Source organism: Ananas comosus, linkage group 1 (genome assembly GCF_001540865.1).
Source record: "Ananas comosus cultivar F153 linkage group 1, ASM154086v1, whole genome shotgun sequence".
NCBI classification, from domain to species: Eukaryota; Viridiplantae; Streptophyta; class Magnoliopsida; order Poales; family Bromeliaceae; genus Ananas; species Ananas comosus.
Window position 1 is genome coordinate 4,771,927 of NC_033621.1, and position 23,052 is coordinate 4,794,978.

General features: G+C 39.8%; 1 protein-coding gene across 3 annotated transcripts; it reads left to right on the forward strand.

Moving 5' to 3' along the window:
- On the forward strand, window positions 4,241-9,687 carry LOC109708983. 3 transcript variants are annotated; one of them, XM_020231012.1, is made up of 6 exons: window positions 4,241-4,538; window positions 7,010-8,158; window positions 8,248-8,323; window positions 8,419-9,156; window positions 9,272-9,549; window positions 9,666-9,687. In XM_020231012.1, the coding sequence occupies exons 2-4, from the start codon at window positions 7,935-7,937 to the stop codon at window positions 9,088-9,090; spliced, it is 972 nt and encodes a 323-aa protein (XP_020086601.1). In that variant the 5' UTR covers window positions 4,241-4,538; window positions 7,010-7,934; the 3' UTR covers window positions 9,091-9,156; window positions 9,272-9,549; window positions 9,666-9,687. The 3 variants fall into 3 exon arrangements, with proteins under 3 accessions (XP_020086601.1, XP_020086585.1, XP_020086593.1); XM_020230996.1 differs by lacking the exon at window positions 4,241-4,538 and having other exon boundaries at window positions 6,561-8,158; XM_020231004.1 differs by lacking the exon at window positions 4,241-4,538 and having other exon boundaries at window positions 6,561-8,158; window positions 8,419-9,148.

A 23,052-nucleotide genomic window follows, 5' to 3' on the forward strand; every position in this document is an offset into this window, starting at 1 on the left:
CATATTATCTATTATAATCATACCAAAATAGAAGTTCCACCGACTACAAGATCGACTAATGTCAAAACATATAATGTACTATTAGGGATCAAGCGGTGTACGAAAGGTCAACCCACATCAAGTAAAATAAAGGAAATAACAAGGATAGAAATCACCGAGTAGGCACCACTCTACAGACTTTAGATCAAAGTACCCACCTCTACCGAAGAATAGAACCAGGTCGTTGACACTCGTCGATGTCACTCGTCACAGTCCGAACCTATGCAAAGTCCCACCAAAAATATAATTAGCTCAAATCTGCTAATTATAGTTATGGTTTCAAGTGAAACCAATAGGCGAGTAATCGAATTTTCGGATCTCGTCCCACGGTCACTGAAAGACCGCCCGATTATCGCATCGACTCGCCGAAATGTCACCCCAACCCACAGAGCATTCCAAAACAGTCCCACACAAAGCCTACCTCATTCACTGTCCCAATATATCAATTTAATGCAATTAGGGCAGCCGCACAAATAGTGTGTCAAAACGGAAAGTCGAGATCCCAAAAATCATCGATTTGGCTCCTGGGGGGCCCCTTCGGCACCGGAGCCACCCGCAGCCATCATGCTATGACTAGAGGTGTCACACCTCACACTAAAACCAGCCAATAAGGCTTAATCTCTACTCTTAACAGCGGCAACCCGCGTGACAAGAAATCGTGCACCAAACTGCTCGATTTTTGCATTTTGGGATTCCCACAAAGCCCCGAAGTGTTCCGAAACACTCCGTGGGTCAAACGACCACCCTCACTGTCCCAAGACACTAACTTTTGGGTGTTGGGACAGCGGCACGCTGAGTGGCGTGATCCGGGTGTGAAATCTTCAAAATCCGCCGTACCGACTTCCCGAAAATCATAATTTAGCTCCGGAACCCACCTAGGGTCCCTCGCTGGTCCATGGGTCGCACCAACGAGGTTCGCACGTCGTACCAGTGAGGTCCTAGCCAGCCAATGAGGCTTCTCCACCGCTACAACCAGCAGCTAAACGCGCTCCGTAAAAACGGAGCCGAAAATGCCTACAATGCACACTTAAATCCACATTTAAGGTGCCAATCGCCATGAAATCCCATTTGAGGGATTCTCAAGCCTCGAACATCAAGTTTGAACAATACCAGCAAGATCCCACAATGTTCGGGATAGCAACGATGCAAAAAGGGGTCGCTGGGGCATTCCGTTGAACACCCTACTTACAAATAACACAATAATAAAAAGTATTTACGAAGCTTAATATTGAACCTGCGACTTTGGAATCCGAATGAAGGCACGATCCAGAAGGTCTCGATGCAACAATACACGTGCTTGCTATCTGGAGTGAAAACGGTGACTGAGAGGTCACGAATCAGTGAGAAAACCTCCAATCACAAGATCCCAGAAGCAGCCACGGCCTTCAACACACCGGAGCTTCGCCGATCATAGCAAAGGTGAGCACTAGTTTCCTCGGGACCTTAGAAGAGTCGTGCTCACATTTCAGAGGCTCGACGAAGTATTCACTGGCCGAAACACCATGCTCAGCCCAAATCCACTTTGTCACGCCCCGAGCTCGCCAATTTTGTCGATTCGGACACGTCGAACAGACGCCGAACGGACAACACCTCCCCTGTCCGCCCAAGGCTCAACACAAGTACAAATCAAGTAAAGAGATTGCACAAGCGGAAACATACATACATGGCTTGCACGAGGGTAAGCAATAGCCAAAAGTGAAAGTTCTATACTATACATCCATACAAGTATAATGATTCATTTCAATCACATACATGCATTCAATATCTCACATTTACATTCTTTTTATCATTTTTTTTTTACATCACATGATTCCCAAAATAGGCTCTTATATTTAACCATCTTCAATACATTAGCATCATTTATACATCTATAATCATCAAAATACGAAAGATGATATAAAGGGGTATGCAACTAAGCAAATATTAAAACCAACACGGGTGGTGTAACACACTAAACCGTTGCAAATAGTGAGGTTCGAGTGTTTGATTTGTGTTCCGAACTTTTTCACACTTCGTGGAGGGTCATGGACAGCGTTCCGACCTATGGTTCGAGTCCCGAGAATTGAGGTTTAAAGCTTGTACCAAAATCCAAAAAGATGGATTGTTGGTCCTGCTCTCGGGTCAGCCTCAGCCAGGCTGTGCACCGGTACAGCCTTGATGGTTGTACCGGTACAGGATTTGTACCGGTACACCTTGATGGTTGTACCAGTACACTATGGGTTTTCTGCCAACCCGAGGCTCGGGTTGGGTTGTTTCGTAGGAAGTGTACCGGTACACTTTCCCGTGTACCGGTACACAATACAGACTAGGCTGTTTTCGGGGAGGGGTGTATTTGTAATTGTTGCAACCTCTTTAAATACCACCCCAGCCCCCTTAGCTGCTCTTTTGAGCCCTAGACCTATGGAGAAGAGGTAAGAACTCCCCTCCTGAGTTCTTTTCCATTTTTGATGGATTTTTGTGGGTTTTGATCTCCTCCCCTTTGCTCTTCTTTGCTTCTTGTTTGGGAGAAGCTTGGATTTCAGAATTGGAGCTTGTTTGAGGATGAACCTTCAACCCTAGAGGACTCTAGGCTTGGTTTGGAGCTTTCAAGAGGTAAACAACAAGTTTCTTTCCTCTAGATTCACTACAAGAAAGTAGATCTATAACGACCAATATTCAACGACGGGCGCAATAAGTGGTCGCTAAAAGCAACCAAATTATACTAATTTTTAATATTGCTATTTGGTAACCAATATTTAGCGACAAAATAATTATTCCGTCGTTATTAGTATATTGATCCGTCGTTAATTAAAAAGATATTTCGGCAGGCCTGAAATTTTTAGCGATGAAATATTTTTTTCTTCGTTGTTAATAAACCGATTGAGATTTTTAGCGATGAAATATTTTTTTCGCCGTTGTTAATAGACCGACAGAAATTTTTAGCGATGAAATATTTTTTTCATCGTTGTTCATAAATGGATTTGTCAAAATATTTTTGGCGGGAGCATGAAAATTTCAACAATATATGATATTTATTTTATTTTGAAAAAAGCCTTAATAGGCAAGAACCAATAGAATCCTAGCTAATTAATTAAGTCAATTTTCTACAACACCTGAACCCAATTGTTGTCGCACGCCCCCTAATTAATTAAGCCCTTTACAACACCGGAACCCCAATTATTGCCGCCCCTAATTAATTAGCCCTAGGCTCTTCCTCTCCCAAGAGTGCCCGATCGCACGAACCTCCCATCACCACCTGCTCGCACGAACCTTCAATCGCCGCCGGCTTCCTGCTCTCGCTGTGGCCACCCTTCCTCCTCACCTCTCGCACGCCGCGCGCGGGACTCACGCTTGGAATTGCCGCCTGCCTCAAACCCCCGACTTGTCGCCGCTCTCTCGCTCAGTGTCGCAGCCGACGTCGCCCGAAAATTGTACGACGTCGACGCCGCCGTCACCCCGAAACTCACTGACTTTTCACTGCCGCTTTCGCCACGAGATCTCACCGACTTCGCCGGCTCCCTCGCCCCCACAAGACTGCCGGGATATATTGTGGTTGGTTTCATTCTTACTTCAACATTTATTTTGTTATAAAATTTATTTTTGTCTTTACTGGACTCTTAAAGGGGGAAACGTGAAGTGGACAGAAAATTAGTACATAAAAATTAAATAATCTTTTGAGGAAGATAGTTGGGATGATAATTTTTATGTAATTTATTAAATAATCTTTTGTCCCTAGCTAGTACATAAAAATTAAAATATATCTAAAGTACTGACTCTACCTATCACATGTACAGTGAAATAAATTTAACAATGAGACAAAAAATATACATAACTTTCAAAAGGGACCCATGCAACAAGTCATTGGTCCCTTTTGCTATTGGAACCATGTGGAAAAGACATACATTAATTGTTGTGATGCTTGTTGCAATCATAAAAGAATCAATTAGGTAAAATGGTCAGAAGTTATGCTTGTCGTTGATAAACCTTACTGTAAAGGCATATTTTTTAGTATTCTTCAAATCTATTGTTAATCTATGCCGAGAGTCTAATATATGTGAGAATTTTGGAAACTTGAACCCAATATGCTGCATTATTGTTTGAAAATTTATTATTGTGATAGCTTACGATTTTTTATGAGCTTTAAATATTAGTATGATTATGCCTTGATCTGTGACTCCTTAGGATTGTTGCTATTAACTCAATAGAGGAGATATANGCCCGATCGCACGAACCTCCCATCACCACCTGCTCGCACGAACCTTCAATCGCCGCTGGCTTCCTGCTCTCGCTGTGGCCACCCTTCCTCCTCACCTCTCGCACGCCGCGCGCGGGACTCACGCTTGGAATTGCCGCCTGCCTCAAACCCCCGACTTGTCGCCGCTCTCTCGCTCAGTGTCGGAGCAGACGTCGACGCCACCATCACCCCGAAACTCACTGACTTTTCACTGCCGCTTTCACCACGAGATCTCACCGACTTCGCCGGCTCCCTCGCCCCTACAAGACTGCCGGGATATATTGTGGTTGGTTTCATTCTTACTTCAACATTTATTTTGTTATAAAATTTATTTTTGTCTTTACTGGACTCTTAAAGGGGAAAACGTGAAGTGGACAAAAAATTAGTACATAAAAATTAAATAATCTTTTGAGAAAGATAGTTGGGATGATAATTTTTATGTAATTTATTTAATAATCTTTTGTCCCTAGCTAGTACATAAAAATTAAAATATATCTAAAGTACTGACTCTACCTATCACATGTACAGTGAAATAAATTTAACAATGAGACAAAAAAGATACATAACTTTCAAAAGGGAACTATGCAACAAGTCATTAGTCCCTTTTGCTATTGGAACCATGTGGAAAAGACATACATTGTTGTGATGCTTGTTGCAATCATAAAAGAATCAATTAGGTAAAATGGTCAGAAGTTGTGCTTGTCGTTGATAAACCTTACTGTAAAGGCATATTTTTTTAGTATTCTTCAAATCTGTTGTTAATCTATGCCGAGAGTCTAATATATGTGAGAATTTTGGAAACTTGAACCCAATATGCTGCATTATTGTTTGAAAATTTATTATTGTGATAGCTTACGATTTTTTATGAGCTTTAAATATTAGTATGATTATGCCTTGATCTGTGACTCCTTACGATTGTTGCTATTAACTCAATAGAGGAGATATATTTAGGTCATTTAGGTGTATTGTTTATATCTTTTGGGTCATTTTCCATTTATGGTTCAATTATACAATGCTTCCTTTCTTATTTCACAATTTCTACAGTCGCATTCCTCTGTTATTTTTTAAATAACTATAGAATGGCAATATTTGTTAGTTGATATCCATTGCACTATTTTTAGTAAATTTTACATATAAGTTGCAACTTTGTTGAGAGATCTATATAATATCTGAATAAAATTATTTGTTAGTTGATAACAAATGACTTGTAGAAGCTACCATAAAGTTTTTGTTTGTCTCATCTTTTTATATTATTATAAAGTTTTTTATTTTCTAAATTATAAATATATTGTTTGGATTTATTACATAAATCTATTTTGTTTTATTCTATTGATCTAATTACATACACTTGCTTAACAATACTGTTTAGGTAATCGTGAAGTTACTCTTTATAAATTTGTTACATAATGGCACCGAATAAGGATTGGATGGACTTAATTAATGATCGGCTTAGTGAGACATATGATAAGGGTGTTCAAAGTTTTTTTAATTATGCTTTCAAGAGAACTGGAGAAAACAATGAAATTCGATGTCCTTGTGTTAAGTGTAGTAACGCATATTCAGGAACTCGCAAGCTAGTTGAGACACATTTGAAAGTTTATAGAATAGTTCGCAATTATACTTTTTGGTATCACCATAGAGAAAAAGCAAGTGAGCCTGAATATGAATCTAATGGTGAAGATGCAGAGGAAACAGAAGAAGAGGAGAGTGATGATGAAATGCAAGAAATCATCAGGGACTTGTATCCTAATTTTATTGACTCAGATAGAAATCCTGAGGATACTAATGCATCAAGCCATGAAGTACATGAAGAGGAATGTCACGCCCCGGGGCCGATTTTAAAAGTCTTTTTAAAACAGAGTTGCGGAAAACGTGCCATTTTTTTTTTTTGAAAATACCTCTTTCTCAACCTGGCCCACGCGACGTACAGACCCGCCACAAATACAAAGTTCCTCTGTCCACTCGGACAGAGTCTCCTTTGTATTTGCACGGCGTACCAACGATACAACAGGATCTCAACCACAACCTACATTTACCAATCAACAACCAAGGCATGATATGCATTTCCATACAGCTAACAATCCTTAGAATGATGCATGCCTCTAAGCACTCCTTAGGCGCTGGATGATGCGATGCACAATACAACAAACATCCTATTTAAAAGTGCTCCCCACACGGAAGCTTTTGTTTTTAAACTCTAATTCAATCATTTATAAAAGCCATTCGAAAACCTTTTTAAAACTGTTTCCCACACGGAAACTTTATTTTGAAAACCGACTACCTCGAGGGGTAGAAAANTCGAAATGTACGACTTGGTCTTGCTAGTGATGGTTTCCAACCCTTCGGGGATTCGAGAAAGCCATATAGTATTTGGCCAGTCATATTAATACCATACAATTTGCCACCATGGATATGTACGAAAGAACCCAATCTTATTTTATCAATGCTTATTCCAAGACCTGAGAGTCCTGGAGATGCGATTGATATATATCTCCAGCCGTTAATTGAAGAACTGATGGAGTTGTGGGAAGTAGGTATTGAAACTTTTGATGCCTCAACTCATCAAAATTTTCAAATGTGTGCTGCTTTATTATAGACAATTAATGATTTTTCGGCATATGGTAATTTATCTGGATGGAGCACGAAGGGAAAATTGGCATGTCCTTGTTGTAATAAGGAGACGTTTTCAATTAGATTGGCTAATAGTTGTAAGCATTGTTATATGGGCCACCGACGCTATTTACCTATCAATCATAGATGGAGGAATGACAAGTCCTCATTTGATGGTACTAAGGAGAGAGGGTTGCCACCAAAAGTACTCAGTGGAGAAGATATTCTTGGACAAGTGCAAGACCTTGAAGGGGTCGTGTTAACTAAAGCTGCTAATAAGAGGCAAAAAATATCACATTGTATTCGTGGGGATAATTGGAACAAGAAGAGTATATTCTTTAAACTTCCATATTGGCACACCCTTTTATTACGACATAATTTGGATGTTATGCATATTGAAAAAAACATATCTGAGAACTTTTTGGGGACAATCATGAATATAAAAGGAAAAACTAAAGATACTATCAAATCTCGTCTTGATTTGCAAGCATTGAATATAAAGCCAGACTTGCATCCAATCCAGAAAGAAAATAAATTTGTACTTCCTGCTGCATCTTATGCATTATCTCCTAGTGAGAAACACAAGTTTTATGATTTTCTCAAACATCTTAAAGTTCCAGATGGTTTTTCGTCAAATATCTCTCATTGTATAAATCTTAAAGATCATAAGATTTCAGGATTGAAAAGTCATGATCATCATGTTCTCTTGCAGCGACTACTTCCTCTTGCACTTCGTGGTCTTCTTCCTCGAAATGTATACGAACCACTTGTCGAGTTATCTATCTTTTTCACGGTATTATGTTCTAAGACATTAAGTTTAGATGATTTGAATCAGATTGAAGCACAGATTCCAATAACTCTTTGCAAGTTAGAAAGGATTTTCCCACCTTCATGTTTTGATATCATGCTGCATTTGCCAATTCACTTAGCACATGAGGCTAAAGTTGGTGGACCTGTCCAATACAGATAGATGTATCCTATAGAATGAAATTTGTACAAACTAAAATCATATATACGCAATAGAGCTCGTCCAGAGGGTTCAATTGCAGAAGGGTACATCGCAAATGAATGTATGATATTTTGTTCAAGATATCTTCACAGTGTTGAGACAAAATTTAATCGCCTTGAGCGTAATTATGATGATCGGCATGATAAATCTACTAGCGGATTATCCATTTTTTCTCAATCTGGAAAAGTTTTAGGAAGTGGTATAACAGGTCATCTTGATACACATGAGTTCGAGCAAGCGCACATTTATATTCTGCAAAACTGTGAAGAAGTTCAACCATTTCTACAGTATGTACACCAGCTATAACTGTTCAACATCTTATTTTTCTTCTTCATTTGGAATTTTTGATGTTAAATTCTTTTATCTTAATATGCAGAGAATATTCACAAATTCAAAATAGAAGCACTGTACAAGTGTCTGATAAAAATTTTATTAAGTGGTTTAAGAATAAGGTAAGTACTCGTTTGATTTGATTTCTTTTATTTTAATCATGTGTAATATTTATACCTTGTACTAAAATATTTATTTTTTTAAATATAACTTGTAGGTTGCACAGGTGTATAAACAAGATAGACACTCGGCTATAGAAGACTTACTTTCTTTATCACGTGGACCTACCAAATATGTGACGTACTATAATGGTTATATTGTAAATGGATATAGATTTCATACTGAAGAGCATGACAAAGGTTTGAAGACGCAAAGTTGTGGAGTGGTTGTAATTGGTGACACCGGAACTGAAAAAATAAATTATTATGGGATATTAACGGAGATTGTTGAATCACAATATCTTGGTGGTCGCCGAGTGGTGTTATTTAGATGCAATTGGTGGGATGTATATGATAAAGTGAAAGGAATTAAAATAGATGAATATGGATTTGTCAGTGTTAATTGTCAACGCTTGCTGAAAACAAATGAGCCTTTTGTATTAGCTACTCAAGCATCGCAAGTTTTTTATGTTACAGATAGTGTTACTAAAGGTTGGCATGTAGTGCAAAAGAATCAACCTCGTGACACGTACACGATGTCACTGAACATGGATGATGACCTCAAGGAACCAGTAGATGTGGATGAGGCATGTCAACAAGGAGAATCTTCCAATCCTATAATTGATGCATCCAAGTTATTAAATATGGATGATAATGTTAATTTGCATAGGAATGATGTGGAGCCAATGACGGTTGATGGACCTTTGACACAAAAGAAAAGAAAAAGATGATCCCAACTAATCAAGTTTATGATGCAGTGTTTCGCTTGATCTATTCAATTTTTATTGTGTAATAATGTAATTAGATTAGCATCAAAATTTGTTTTTTTAACATTAATATATAATAGTAAATTTTTTTCTCTAACTATTTTCTTTTTTTTTAATTTCTCATTGATTTTGTTGCATGTTATAGGTATAAAATGGAAGCATCAAGGTTACAAAAGACAAACAAGACCTCTTCTAGATCCAACAAGCATGTCTTTATACCACCGGGTGCACTAGGAAAGGGTCGCGGACCAGGGTTACGATCTTTTTTTGGATCATCGTCACGGGATGCTTCAATTGACACTGTCAACAATTCAACACTGCCTACTAATGCTCCAATGAGGCCACCAGATGATACACATCACTCAACGCAAGATTTCGAATCCGTAGAAGATGTTCAAAGCACGGAAGAATTAATAGAAAATGGTTAAATTTTTCTATATCTTGTCATTTTTTTGTATTTCATTCTTTTCTGTAGTTAGAAAATATTTTATGTAGTGTGTATACTTGAGTACTTTTATAACTATTTGATAATTTTTTAGATTCTGCAGCTACTCAAAAAAAGAGAAAAGGGCGAGNCATGAAACCCTAGTGCAACCACTATACACATATGTGCATTTTGCAAAATAGTCCTCCCAGGGGTAATATTCTCAGTCAAGTCCCTCACAGCGAGCGTATTTTACACATATGCACCTCCATGTCCGATCTCACGCAATTCGGCACATAAAATATAGGGTCTCTTCGCGATTTATCCGTTTTGCCACTTTGACCCCTCAGCGAACATCTCGCTTTTTTCGAAGATCCGTCCGTTGGATTTTCGATCCGACAGTGCCATCGCATTCAGCATGACGAGGGTAATAAAACTACAATCTTGTTTCGTCAGATTTGGTCACAGATTCGCGACGGAACCCATCCGCTCTCTAATTAATCCGTATAACGCACATATACCAAAGTATAAACCCTAAAACCTTTAATTCAAATTCAAATTTGAATTCCCTACCACCAGTAGGTACCAGAAACAACTCTCACCTAACCCCAGGTCACAAGCACAGAGCACGAGGAGTTTTAAAATGCACGAATAGCAAAGAGCGGAAACCCTCTTTTTCTTAAAACTCCTTTTTCTCAAAAATCGTGCATCGGATCTGAAATTCGTCAGTGCCATCGGTTCCAGAATAGCTGAACCGTTCGAAACGAGCTATTGGATCGCTATGAACAGAGTCTGATACGCGCCAGAAGCCTACTTAACGCATTGGCCTCTTCGAAAAACCGGAGTTACTATTCACTTAAGTGAAATTTAAAAATCGCGTAACTTCTCCATTTTAGCTCATTTTCTCCTGAAACTTGACGAGTGCTTATGTAATTAAATTACACACATAAACATCGTCAGCAGAGAGTTTAGTTGCACTGTAAAAATCTCAGTTCTTACAGTTCTATTTGATAAATGCAGGCGGCAAGTAAGAGAAACTCACAAAATAGAGCCAAACTATCAATGCCCCATCGTATTGGTAGTAAGCCATTCCGACAAATTATTTATTAAAAGGTAATGTAAATTGACATAATAAGCTTTTAGGATTTTGTTGTAATCATTAATTGATATGAACCAATGTTTTGTGTAGGGAGGCAAAGATAGTAATCCACCAAGCTTAGCGACAATTTTCTTTGAGACTCGAAAAAAAGATGGACAACTTGAAAGAGATAATGCAAATAAGAAATATGTAAGTCTTTGCACTTACTTTTGTTATAATTGATTCTATTTGTGCATTCTTATATAACTAATTTTGTATATTAAATTTTATTTTGAAGAATGAAATTCTTGAAGCCTCACAATCACAACCGGAACTATCCAATATAGAGCTCATTGAAAAATGCTTTGGAACTCAATGTCATCAACATGTTGTTTGCTATGGGGGTGGTGTGAAGTCGACTGATTTGAAACCTTCTTACTCTTTTAGAGCTGAACTTAATGCCAAACTCTGTGAAACTCAGAAGGAAAATCAATCACTTAGGAGTCGTATGGATGGAATGGAGGCGGAACTACAAAAAATTAAGGAAATGCTCCAGCAACATCATAATATTTCTCCTCCACCTTCTCCATCTGAAGGTTAATTTGTTTTTAAATGTTTCTCTAGACTTTAATAAACTTGATAGTCTTTATAATATGCATTCTTCACATAATTATCTTTTATATACTTCATTTCATAGACTTAGTTAAAGTTCCTCTGTCTTTCACGATAATCATAGTTATAAGATTTTAATTGGATATTCATATTATGATTATTCTCGTTGCATCAGTCTAATACATACCTTATCTTATTGTAAGTAATTGATGGTGATAAGTTGAAGAATTGAAAATCTGATCCAACGTTGATTAGGCGTGCCGTCAAGTATTTTATCATTTTGGGTCTTCGTTTGAAAAACAAAACTCTCAACAACTTTATTCTATTTGATTTTTCATATTTTGGAACTTTGATGGTTTAAGAATGTTGCTTAGTTTGTTGGTATGATTAGACTTGTAATGGATGGATGACAATTCCATACTTTGTTAGTTTTACATTTTGAAAACTATGGATGATGAAATATTTAGTTCTTAATCTATTCTCTCATTAGTTTGGAATTGTGCTATTTCATATTTTTCACCCCTCCGCAAGATGAGTTAATATATTGCTCTCTCTCTCTCTTTATGTGTGTGTATATATATATATATATAAATATATATATATAGCGACGGATTGTTTGGTCGTTGTTGAATCATAAATTGTAAATTCTAAATATTTTTATCGACGACAATTTTCGTCGTTAAATGTTTAGTTTATTAGCTGAAAAATATTTTTTAGCGACAGTATACGCCGTCGTTATTTTAGTTTTATCCGTCACTAACAATAAGATTTTGCATATTTTTATATAAAAAAGCGACAAACAAATGGTCGTTATTACTAACAATATTGGTCGTTATCATATACATTTAACGACGGTATTTGATCTCGTCGTTAAATACTTTTAGTGACGGAAATTAAAGCCCTTCGTAATAAGTTTTAGCGAAGGAAGATTTAACGATGGGTGGCGACGGAAATTTGTACGGTCATTAAAAGTTATTAGCAACCAATATGCTAGTTATAACGACCACTATTCCCTTCATTAAATATCATTTTTCTTGTAGTGATTTGTGTTTTGTTGCTTTATGCTAGTTGGAACCCTAGGTTTTGAGATTTAGGGTTAGAAATGGGGACTTTTGATTTGAGGCTTCTAGAACCAAATTGATTGGTTTAGAATCATAGTTTAGGTTGGCTTAGAAGGACTCTAACTCCTATTTGGAGATCGAGAGAGTTTCCTTCGTGCTCGGTGAGTTTTTCACCCTTTTCTTGAGTTGCTTAATGTTCAATCTCTTGGGTGTTCGTAAGGTCCATTTAACTTTCTTTTCTATACCTTTAGGGTACTAGGAGGGTGGTTGACACCTTCGTTGGAGCAAACGAAGGGTTTCGATTAGCTTCGGTGGGTTTGGCTTCATTGGAATAGGAGAAAATGTCTCCTAAGTGGTTAAATACTTTCGTATCATCGTGGTTTATGCATTTTCATCATAGATAGGATTTATGTGAATTTTTGAATGCTTAGAATGAATGCATTTTGTATCATGAATATTTCACTCTATGAGTAGAGCCTTATGTGTAGTATCTATGCATGTGTTAAGTATTCTTATTGCAAGTTTGAGAATATGTCTCTTATGGAAAAATGCTTAGAATTATGTACTCTTGAACATAATCATCATGCTTTGACATAACGAACAAAAGTGTCATAAAGGGGCACTTAGAGTAGTAAACTGCGAAACTGCAACTTAGAGACATAGTGATAGGCCATTCAGACATCAACTATTATTCCGTGTTTTGGACATGACGACGTAGTGGTAGGCCATCGAGATACTTGATACATTCCATGTTTTTAGTTATGAGGACTTGGTACTTGAAACAGATCTTTCGCTTGCTTGTCATTGTGCTCATTCGCACATGCTTGTGAGGGTTGCTCCCTACAATCCGGCACTCCGGAGATAGCCATCGCGACATATGCTCGCTGGTGCGGGATTGGGCGCCGAAATGGGATGCTGTGGGGGAGGCTCATTCCTAGAGTGGGGATGTTGACTACAGGTGGGTCTTACATGATTGGAACTTAGTGACAGACCATGCCAATTGGACTTTGACTAGAATAGTAAATAATGACATTTTACTATCTACATCATGGACATTCTGTTGATTGCATATACATGCTTATACATGTTAGTCACACTCATGAACATACTTGTTGCAGTTGTTTTATTACTTATGCAATTCTTACTAAGTAGAGATATCATGGTAGAGTAGTACTCATGGTTACATACTTGTCCTTTATTTAGCTTTTGTTTATACTCATACTTACTCTCTTTGTTCAGTTTTGGGCCAAGTGGCGCATTTCACTGAAGTCAGTAATTGTTCACTGGGAACTATTTTTTAATAGTTCTCACGCCCTCGTTTCTATGGTTTTATTTCGGAGCCCTCTACAACGGTGGAGGCACGGGACCGCGGCAAGGGGATCGCTTAGCTAACTAGCAATGAGCATTTTTTTGCGTTTTGGTAGTACACTCTCCTTTTGTTGTAGTTGAGTGAGAGAGAGTTATGATAGTACCTTGTATAGAGAGACCACCTATGTACTCTTTTAGCACTTGTATTTCGGTTTCCTTTGTACTACTTTATGGTTTCACTTTGTAGATTTATAGTTTTATGATTACTCTCCTGTTGTAGAATTTAGTTGTACTTTGCTCTGATATCACTAGATCCCTTGTATTATTGTTTTATTTACTGCTTTTTCGTATGGGTTTCTTTGTACTACTTTATGGTTTCACTTTGTGGATTTATAGTTTTATGATTACTCTCCTGTTGTAGAATTTAGTAGTACTTTTCTCTGATATCACTAGATCCTTTGTATTATTGTTTTATTTACTGCTTTTTCGTAGACGCCTTATATGTTTTAGACATATGGCGGGTCTGGACACGCGCCGGGCGGGCTTCCGCTGGATCCCTGGGCGTAACAGGTGGTCACTATCTATGGCACGATACCTTTACCGCGATCGTCGGCCGGCTCACTCGGTCCCGGCTCTGTGAAAATAGTGGGATGAGAACTACAACAAAGTTCCCAGTGGGTTCGGCCGCCGACCTCGCCGACTTTCCCACTAGGTCTAAATCAGGCATAATAGAAGAAGATACAGATAGATAGTAACCAAACTATTCAAATGCAGCTAATATGCCTGAACAAGATATAATCAATGCTATACTCAAATAAAATGCTCATGATGAATGTAAGATCCACTTTCCAAATCCCGGTCCTTTTGGCTAACCCATAGGTTTCGCCTCAACCAACAACTTACCAATTCAGATCCCTACTATCGGGCCCTCAGCTTCCTCCCGACAGGATCAATAGACTCACCAACTCAAATCCCTAATATCGGACCCTCAGCTTCCTCCCGACGGGACCGTCTTCTGGGGCAAACACCTTCCCAGTGATGATAACTCCGGAGCTCATATCTCGAGGGGGAGCGACCACCCTCAAGCCAAGACTTATAGGCGAGTATGATCTATCCTTAACTTTAAGGATTCCAAGTTCAATCCAATCCTTCACTATAAGGATGCAATGCTCATATGACCCTTAACTATAAGATTATTATGTCATAATGCCAATTCAACTATCTCATTTTCTTGCATTCTTTAACTTTCATTAGTGCCACTTACACTACATATTCTTTATACTCAATTCTCATGTATTCATTGTTCTCAATAATGCCACACACTAAGTGTTCCTTATACTCAATTCTCAAGCATTTATTGTTCTCAATAATGCCACCCACTAAGTGTTCTTTATACTCAATTCTCATGCATTTATTGTTCTCAATAATGCCACACACTAAGTGTTCAACTCTAGCATTCAAAACTCATTGATGCCACTCAACTCAGAGTCCAATTCTAGCATTCATTTTATTTACTAATGTCACACAATTTATATGTCATAATGTCATTTGTTTTCAATGTCACTAGACTTTTTGCCTTTCTAGGTTCTTGTCATCTTTCATGCAAACATAGGGTTTTTCAAGTTCTCGATATTTAACCATCATCTCATATGCATTTGTACTCACAATATGCAACATCACATACTAACATAATCTCAATCACCCTACAATGCATGAAACTCAACATATATATATGCTCAAAAAATGACATTTTAGACATAAAAGGAAATTCAAAGATTTCGGAAAGCACCACCCACCTCGTAGGGTTGCTAAGGTGCTACGGTTCAATTCTCGTGATTTTTGGATGCTTATTTCTTCTGACTGCGGCAAACGAAAGCCTAAACGGAGTTTTTCTCCAATTCCTTCACGTAGGCTCGTCGAATCTTCGAACCGAGTCTCCCAACGTGTTAGAAATACCTTCAATTTGGTTTCTACAAGATCAATTTACATTCAAACCCCTCTATGACAAAAGCCCCAATTTGGAGACCTAATAGTGCACTATAGCAACATATACTCTAAACCCATTTAAATCAAGCATTAACAAGCATGATTCCATCTAGAGATTCATCTAAAATCATTCCTAGGTCAATTAAACCGAATTCTAAGGTTCTACCATTAAAGAGTTTGAAGCTTACCTCAAAAGCTTCCCTCTCTTGAGCTAATGAAGAAGAAGAAGTAGTCGCTCAACTCCAAGCCTTCGTCTCCACCAAGCTTCTTCTCCAACTTCCTCTCCAATTCCTCCTCTTGATTCCTCCCTAAGAGAGAAGGAGAGATTTTAGAGGCGAAGAGAGAAAAAGATAAAACTTACTCTCTCTCTCCCTCTCACACAGTTTGGACTAGGACCACAGAGTATGGCATTTGTTACGCACATAGCCCCTCAACATATAGCTTATTTTCAATTTTAGCAGCTTAGAATCTGATACTTTTCGCCGGAGCCCTTCTGAATGTCCGTTTGAGCTCAAATTTGACAATCACGCTCGATTTAAGTTAAAGTTAAAAAATATATCTTAACTTCTCGGTTTGGATCATTTTTGGTCACCGAAAGTTCTACCGAACTGAAATCTCTAGCAGATAGCAGTCGGATTTTATTTTCCACTTTTTGGGTGTCGAGATGATGTGAAACTTTAAATCTAACCTCATAAAAATAATTCCGACATATTCCCAAGTTTTCATAATTTTTTGATACTGTGAATTTTCTGCTAAAATATCAGCCCCATTCCTTACAGAAAATTCTAAATCTTCTGTTTTTATTCCAATTTCAGTACAAGTCACTTCCGACTTATATTTTACTTCTTTAAGTCAAATAAAATAGTATCTCATACTATTTTTATTTACACTTATTTTTACATTAAAATTCAGTATATTACATTCTCCACCCCTTAAAAGAATTTCGTCCGCAAAATTCAAACCACACCTCAATTCAGCTCCTCGAGCAATTGAAGGTACCAACTCATTCTCCCACTCCAAAGCGGCTTCACACTATCGTGGTTACAGCAGCGGCTCATACCGAAGGACGTGGGTTCAATCCTAAACACATTTGTAAAATGTGATACAAAGGTGCATCACGGGTCTTGCAAGTCATAGTGGCAGCGCAAGTCGCTTTTCAATGACTCTACACTCTCCAACGCCACTCGCTACTTGGCACACAAAGAACCCTTCTTTGCATCTACCATTCGCTACCCAGCACACGAAGGACTTATCCCTCCACAACTCTACTGAATACCACTTTCTTCGAGATCAGGACTACCCCTCATCCTCGTGGTGTGGATCTAACAAGAATGTATCAACTAGTCGAATGGTCCACCACCACTACACAATACGTACAGGTAGACCTCCTCGAACCACTCAAGTGTTCACAAAGTGGCACTCCACCACTTTGGCTATCCAAGAGTCTGCATCCTCATTTCCGACTCTTCTTTGCATTCATCATCCTTTCAGGGAACACACTCCGATTCAATCACCGACATTGCTTAGAAGCAATAACCCGGGTGCATCGCTCTATCATGAGTGCTCCAATCACAATCGGACTCTTAGCTCTACCGCGAGATGGTCCACTTCGGCACATCTGTACATTCTAGTTCACTTAAGAGCATAGTCCCCAAACCTCACGTGGCTTTCAACTAGCTCAATGTCTCATAAAGAGCACTTCATCTTTTTGATACCATATGCCACGGTCAACATCAATCGCTCTCACAACGAGTTCACAAGAACACTCCGTTCATTAATCCAAGCCAAACTCACCGACGGAGTTATCAGCCAAACCGCTCACCTCGGCTTCCACAAGTAGACCAAAGATCACCAATCCTACGTAGGCCTACTGTCTAAACCCGTCGCACTACGCATAGCGTCTCTCGCTCGCATCGTAGACCCAATCATCATTGGGCGAAATTCTCATTGGAGAATTCGCACACACTCCAACTAGAAGCAACCAAGACCCCAAACCACTATATAGCCTTCGGGTTGGGTCATAATCGAACTCTCGATACACTATCGATTACACGATCCACACGTGCATTCCACGCTCCTGAGTCTAAGCTCGGACTACCGCCCCGACCATAAATCTCTGCCCCACCCGTAGGTCTCGAGCTGCTGTCACTCATAGCTGACTGCGCCTGTCCATATGGCCCCAGGCTCCACAGTCCATAAATGGTCCAAGCACAGATCGTCCCCAAGCCATACCCGCTAACGTCGTCTCTCACGACATGCTCTACCAAGCAACACACATCTCTATCGGCTCCTAAGCACCTAGTGCGAGCCACCAGCCCTACGAGTGATCCATGGCACGTTTCACACCTAGCAATGCTCAAGTGCTACTGCTAACCCACTCACTTGGCTGAACCAAATCCGCACTCCACGAGCACCTATACTCGAGCGTCCTACGCCTTTCCATTTCAAATCGAGCACTAGGCAATCTTACCTATGCTCACCAGCACATGAGCACAACTTCCCTCACCTTGGTTAAGGTATTATGAGACCAACTTGCCAAAATTTGGCAACCGTCAAACTATTCTTACCCTAGTGATCCATTATCACTACTCAGTCTCTCGAATCAACACCGAAATTCTGGGCTACTAAGGCACCCTCAAATACCATGACTTGACTCTCGCACTCAGCTATTCACATTGCCCAGAGAGTCAGCCTACCATTGCTATCCTAACCTCGAGCCTATCCTCGGCTCCTTACTAGCAATTTACTTGCATCACAATAATCATCCATCCGCTTGGCAGGCGATACATCCTCATGACACAAGTATGCCCCGGGTACTAACAGGTACCTACGTTACCCACAATCAACAAGCACGTTGCTTCATCAGCCTTTTACTAACTATGAATGCTCATTCACTTTGAGCCACTACATCTCAAGGCTAACTCGTTCAGATCTAACAGTCATCGCACCAATTCTATGGCAACAAAAACATTCCCATTACCAAACCGTCAAAGGGGTCCCAAAATTGGTGTACAACCCTAAGTCGTTACTTCTTTCTACACGGTCGATACCGTATCCATGAAGGTTTCATATACCTTATTCACTCATCCCTTTAACAATTGCTTGAGATTGTCATCTCACGGAAGGGTTCCCTTGACCACTATAACCTATTTCCAATGCCATGGCTCCAAGGCTATTGTATACATCTATCACCTATCCAAGTGCTTCTAAGCTCATGTTTAGCCTTGAGCTCTCACATCACCAAGTTCAACCTTAGGATCCAACTTGGGTACAATGCCACTAACTTCATATGCTAAATTCTATCCTTGGGTAAATTATCACAAGTGTTCTAGCCTGCTTCCAAGGCTCACATGTCACCACATATACTTAATTTATCCACTTTCATACAGGAGGGTTACAACCCTAGCAAAGGCCTTGCAAGAACCTTACCTTAGCCAACAACTTAAAATTGCAATAGTTTACCATCTGCTCCCCGCAGCATTGAGTACCGGTATTAGCCATGGAGTACCGGTACACCCGAGCTGGCAAAACCAAACCCGAGTGCTGCTACCCTCGGTCAATTACGGGGTACCGGTACCAGCCTAGTTTCGTACCGGTATGCGGTTTCACAGGGACCATGTCCAAATCTTATACCCTTGATCGTAGGTACATTCCAATAGTGCCTTATACATCATTAGCATACTGCATATTTTATCCTCAGATCACTGGCACTCTTCAACTTAACCCGAACTAGGTGTGCTACAAACACATCTTGTTAGCACTACAAATGGGCTAATCACCCGTAAGCCCACTAAACTTACAATCCCTTAAAGGATTAATCACAGACGCATTCATCATAGTGTGTAAACACGCTATGTTTGATCATCGGCCTGAACTAACATGCTTCTACAAGCCACATCATGTTCCTCTACCTTAGAAGAACAAGGCTCCTCACCAAAGCAAGTTTTAACTCAACCCATGATTTTTCGTGTACGGCGTTCGGACCTTACGTGCAGGATCCAAACTCCGAGAGCATTTCCAGTCGAAAAATTTTGGAAATTTTCCAATCTTGCTCTCCAAGATCCCTTGCACCCCAATCATCCATCTTTACTGGGGGCAACGCGTCCATGTCCATTAAGACAAGAACTAATAAATCTCCATGGTTCCCAATCCTGACACCAAGTCAAGACACGCATTGGCTCCTCAAGACCACACATCTCGGCCACAACGAGAGGCCTCGCCCTTAGCGACACTTAGCCCGCAACATCGGAGGGCTATCTAGACCTCCGCAATATCCGTCTCACCAAGTAACTTACCATAGTCACTCGAGAGATAACACGCGTACCTAGGCGACCCAAACAATCGAACATAATCCGTCGCGCACAATAGCCAACCCAATGAAGCGAAAGTTATAAAGGCAGGGGCGGCGTCGGTGGGTCCCTCGGGACTAGCGGGGTGGTGTCGGTGGGTCCCTCGGGACTAGCGGCGCGTCGACAGCAGCCGAGTGGCTCCCCACTGCCACATGAGCTCCTAGAGCTCTGCCTCGGGCTGTGTCTACTCCTGGCACACGGTGGCATCGGGGGCAGCTCAGGGGAGGTCGCCGGAACCCTAGGTGACGGCAACAACAAAGCTGGGGCGGCGGCAGCTCAGGGGAAGGTAGCTCGGGCCTCATCTCTATCAATAACCATAATAGAAAGATAGGGGGGAGAGGAAGAGAAACCTGGCCTCTCTACAGGCCGAGGAAGGTTGCCGGCAGCGAGCGGCGCGCCAGTAGGGACCAAGGACGAGGTGGCTGCGGGTTAAGGAAAAACTAGGGTTAGGGTTGAACTATTTCTACTTATATACATATATATATACATATATGTATTCAGGAAATATGCACTAAAATCCCTCAATTTGTGGTATTTCCTCCTTAGTCCCTTACCAACTTACAGCATCTGCATCAAGCACCAACTCAGGGGGTTTTGCGCAAATCAAACCTTGTAATGATGCATCCATTACGACAAAACCCCAAATTCGAAAATACTCCAACGATTTCATCTTAGTGCCAACTTGCACAAGAAAATTCGAATTTCGCAAAATTTGAGAGGTAAGATCATCTCTGAGTCTATTTTCATGTAAATCCCCTCACAAACCAAAACTGTAAAATTTCTCACATAAAATGACAGCCCCTTCACAAAGTGCTTCAAATTTGCACTCTGCAAAAACTACAATTAGGCCCTCCAACCTAGAGTTTCATACCGAAAACCCACCAATGCGTGAGTTGTGTCCAAAGGCATCATCCCTTGGACACACAAAACTAGGCACCAAAGAATTCTAAAAAGCAACAACATCGAGCAGAAAAAGGCCAATCTGCGATAAAAGCATATTTTCTCAAAAATCGTGCAACAAACGTAAAATCGGATAGTGTCATCACCACCGGCACAGCTAGACCATCGAAACGACCTATTGGGTCATCTAAAACAGAGTCCCATTCACATTTGAAGCTATCCTCAAGCCGATGCTTCGAAATAAATCCCGAGTAACTATTCACTTAAGTAAATAGTATCCAACACCTTGCGCCTCAATTAAAAATGCGTTTATCCCCGAATTTAATCCAGAAATTCCAACGTGAAAATACCAATAAAACACTGTTGGAAGGCACCAAATTTATACCATAAAAAAATTCTTAGACCTCACATTCTACCCACCTTTCGTTATGATTCTTTGTCACATTTTTTAAGAAAGTAGTCGATATATAGTTAGTAATTGATAATGAATATATATAGTATTATTGTTTCTTTCTATACCCTTTTTTTAAAAAAATACTACTTGCACTACAAAAAATCTTGCACTTAAGGACATTTTAAACAATAATTAGTGACGCTTTAAAGCGTCGGCAAAAATAATCCCGATGCTTGTAAAAGCGTCGAGCAAAGAGTCGTTAAATAAACATGTCGAGATAAATATACCGACGTTTTAATATAGCGTCGGAAAATTTTTATAAATATTTGATAAAAATATGTTTATGTTGGGAGCCGAATGCCCTGATCCTTGACCCGGTCAAAGATCTCTCTCGGGAAGAGTGTAGGGACGCGGAACGGCTACGATTAGTGACCCTCAAAGTTTGCGCCCTTCGACTGGATGATCGTATCAGCCGAGTTCGAAGACCTTTACTATAGACTCGATTCGGCTGGAAGAGCCGAATGTACGGAAAACAAAGGATTTTGGATCAGTTGATGAGCCGAATAGATAGAATACACAGTGACTGGTCGGCTGAAAGAGCTGAATACCTTTATATATTAAAATGAAGTTGGAAACTCATACAAAACAGAGTATGCCCGAAGGGCATACAGACTCTGAAAATCTAGATTACAATAGAGTGTACCCGTGGGGCATACAGACCCCAGAGATTAACTTAAAAACTACTCCTATGAAAGCAATAAATGCGGGTAAAAAATATTACATGTAGACTACTCCTGGAAAGCGATAAATGTAGGAAAGAAAAGTATTAAAAATGAGGTGGTCTTCTCGTTCAGGGGAGAGAAAGAGCTCTATTACAAGCTTCAAAGTTACTATTTATAATATCTTATCAGCCCACATTATTGGTTGGTTATCGTAGTGGGGGAAGCGGTGTAGCCATGATTATGAAAGTTACGCCCCACTTCACATGGAAGTTACGCCCCACTTCTCAACTGTTCCCGCCTAAACGCTCTTGACCTTCATGCGCCTTATCGCTAACTCCTAGTGTACCACGTATCCTTATTTCTTTAGCTCATACGTGGGTTAGGTCGGCGTGTTAATTTTAATTTTGGCATCAACAATGCCCCCCCAATAGTCTTTCGAATGAATATTCGGATGACTATTGGTGCCAAATCGACTGCTCAATAGCACAGCCGAGACCCAAGCTTTTGTTTCGCTGGTCTTGATCGGCTTAAAGAAAACGTCTCTTTATCATCCCAGCCGCATATACCTCGGCTTCATCAACCGATTCTTTACTTTTACTCGATTGGTTTAGCTCTTCTTGAACCGAATGTTCTTCTATCAAGGATTTCTCCGTGAAGAAAGTGGCTCTTTACTAGCAGCATATACCTCGGCTTCATCAGCTGATTCTTCACTTTCACTTATTTTTTGAACCGACTATTTTTCTATCAAGAATTTCTCCTTGAAGAAAGTGGCTCTTTAGCAGCCGCATATACCTCGACTTCATCAGCCAATTATTCACTTTTACTTATTTTTTGAACTGACTGTTCTTCTATCAAGGATTTCTCCTTGAAAAAAGTGGCTCTTTACCAGCCGCATATACCTCGGCTTCATCAGCCGATTCTTTACTTTCACATGATTGACTTTTTGAACCGACTGTTCTTCTAGCAAGAATTTCCCCTTGCCTTTGCTTTGATTTTAATATCGGCTCCATTGCAGCCGATCGTCCTCACTTTTCTTCCGGAATTGCTCATATTGGGAAACTCTAACACCTAGATCAAATATGTTAGAAAAAT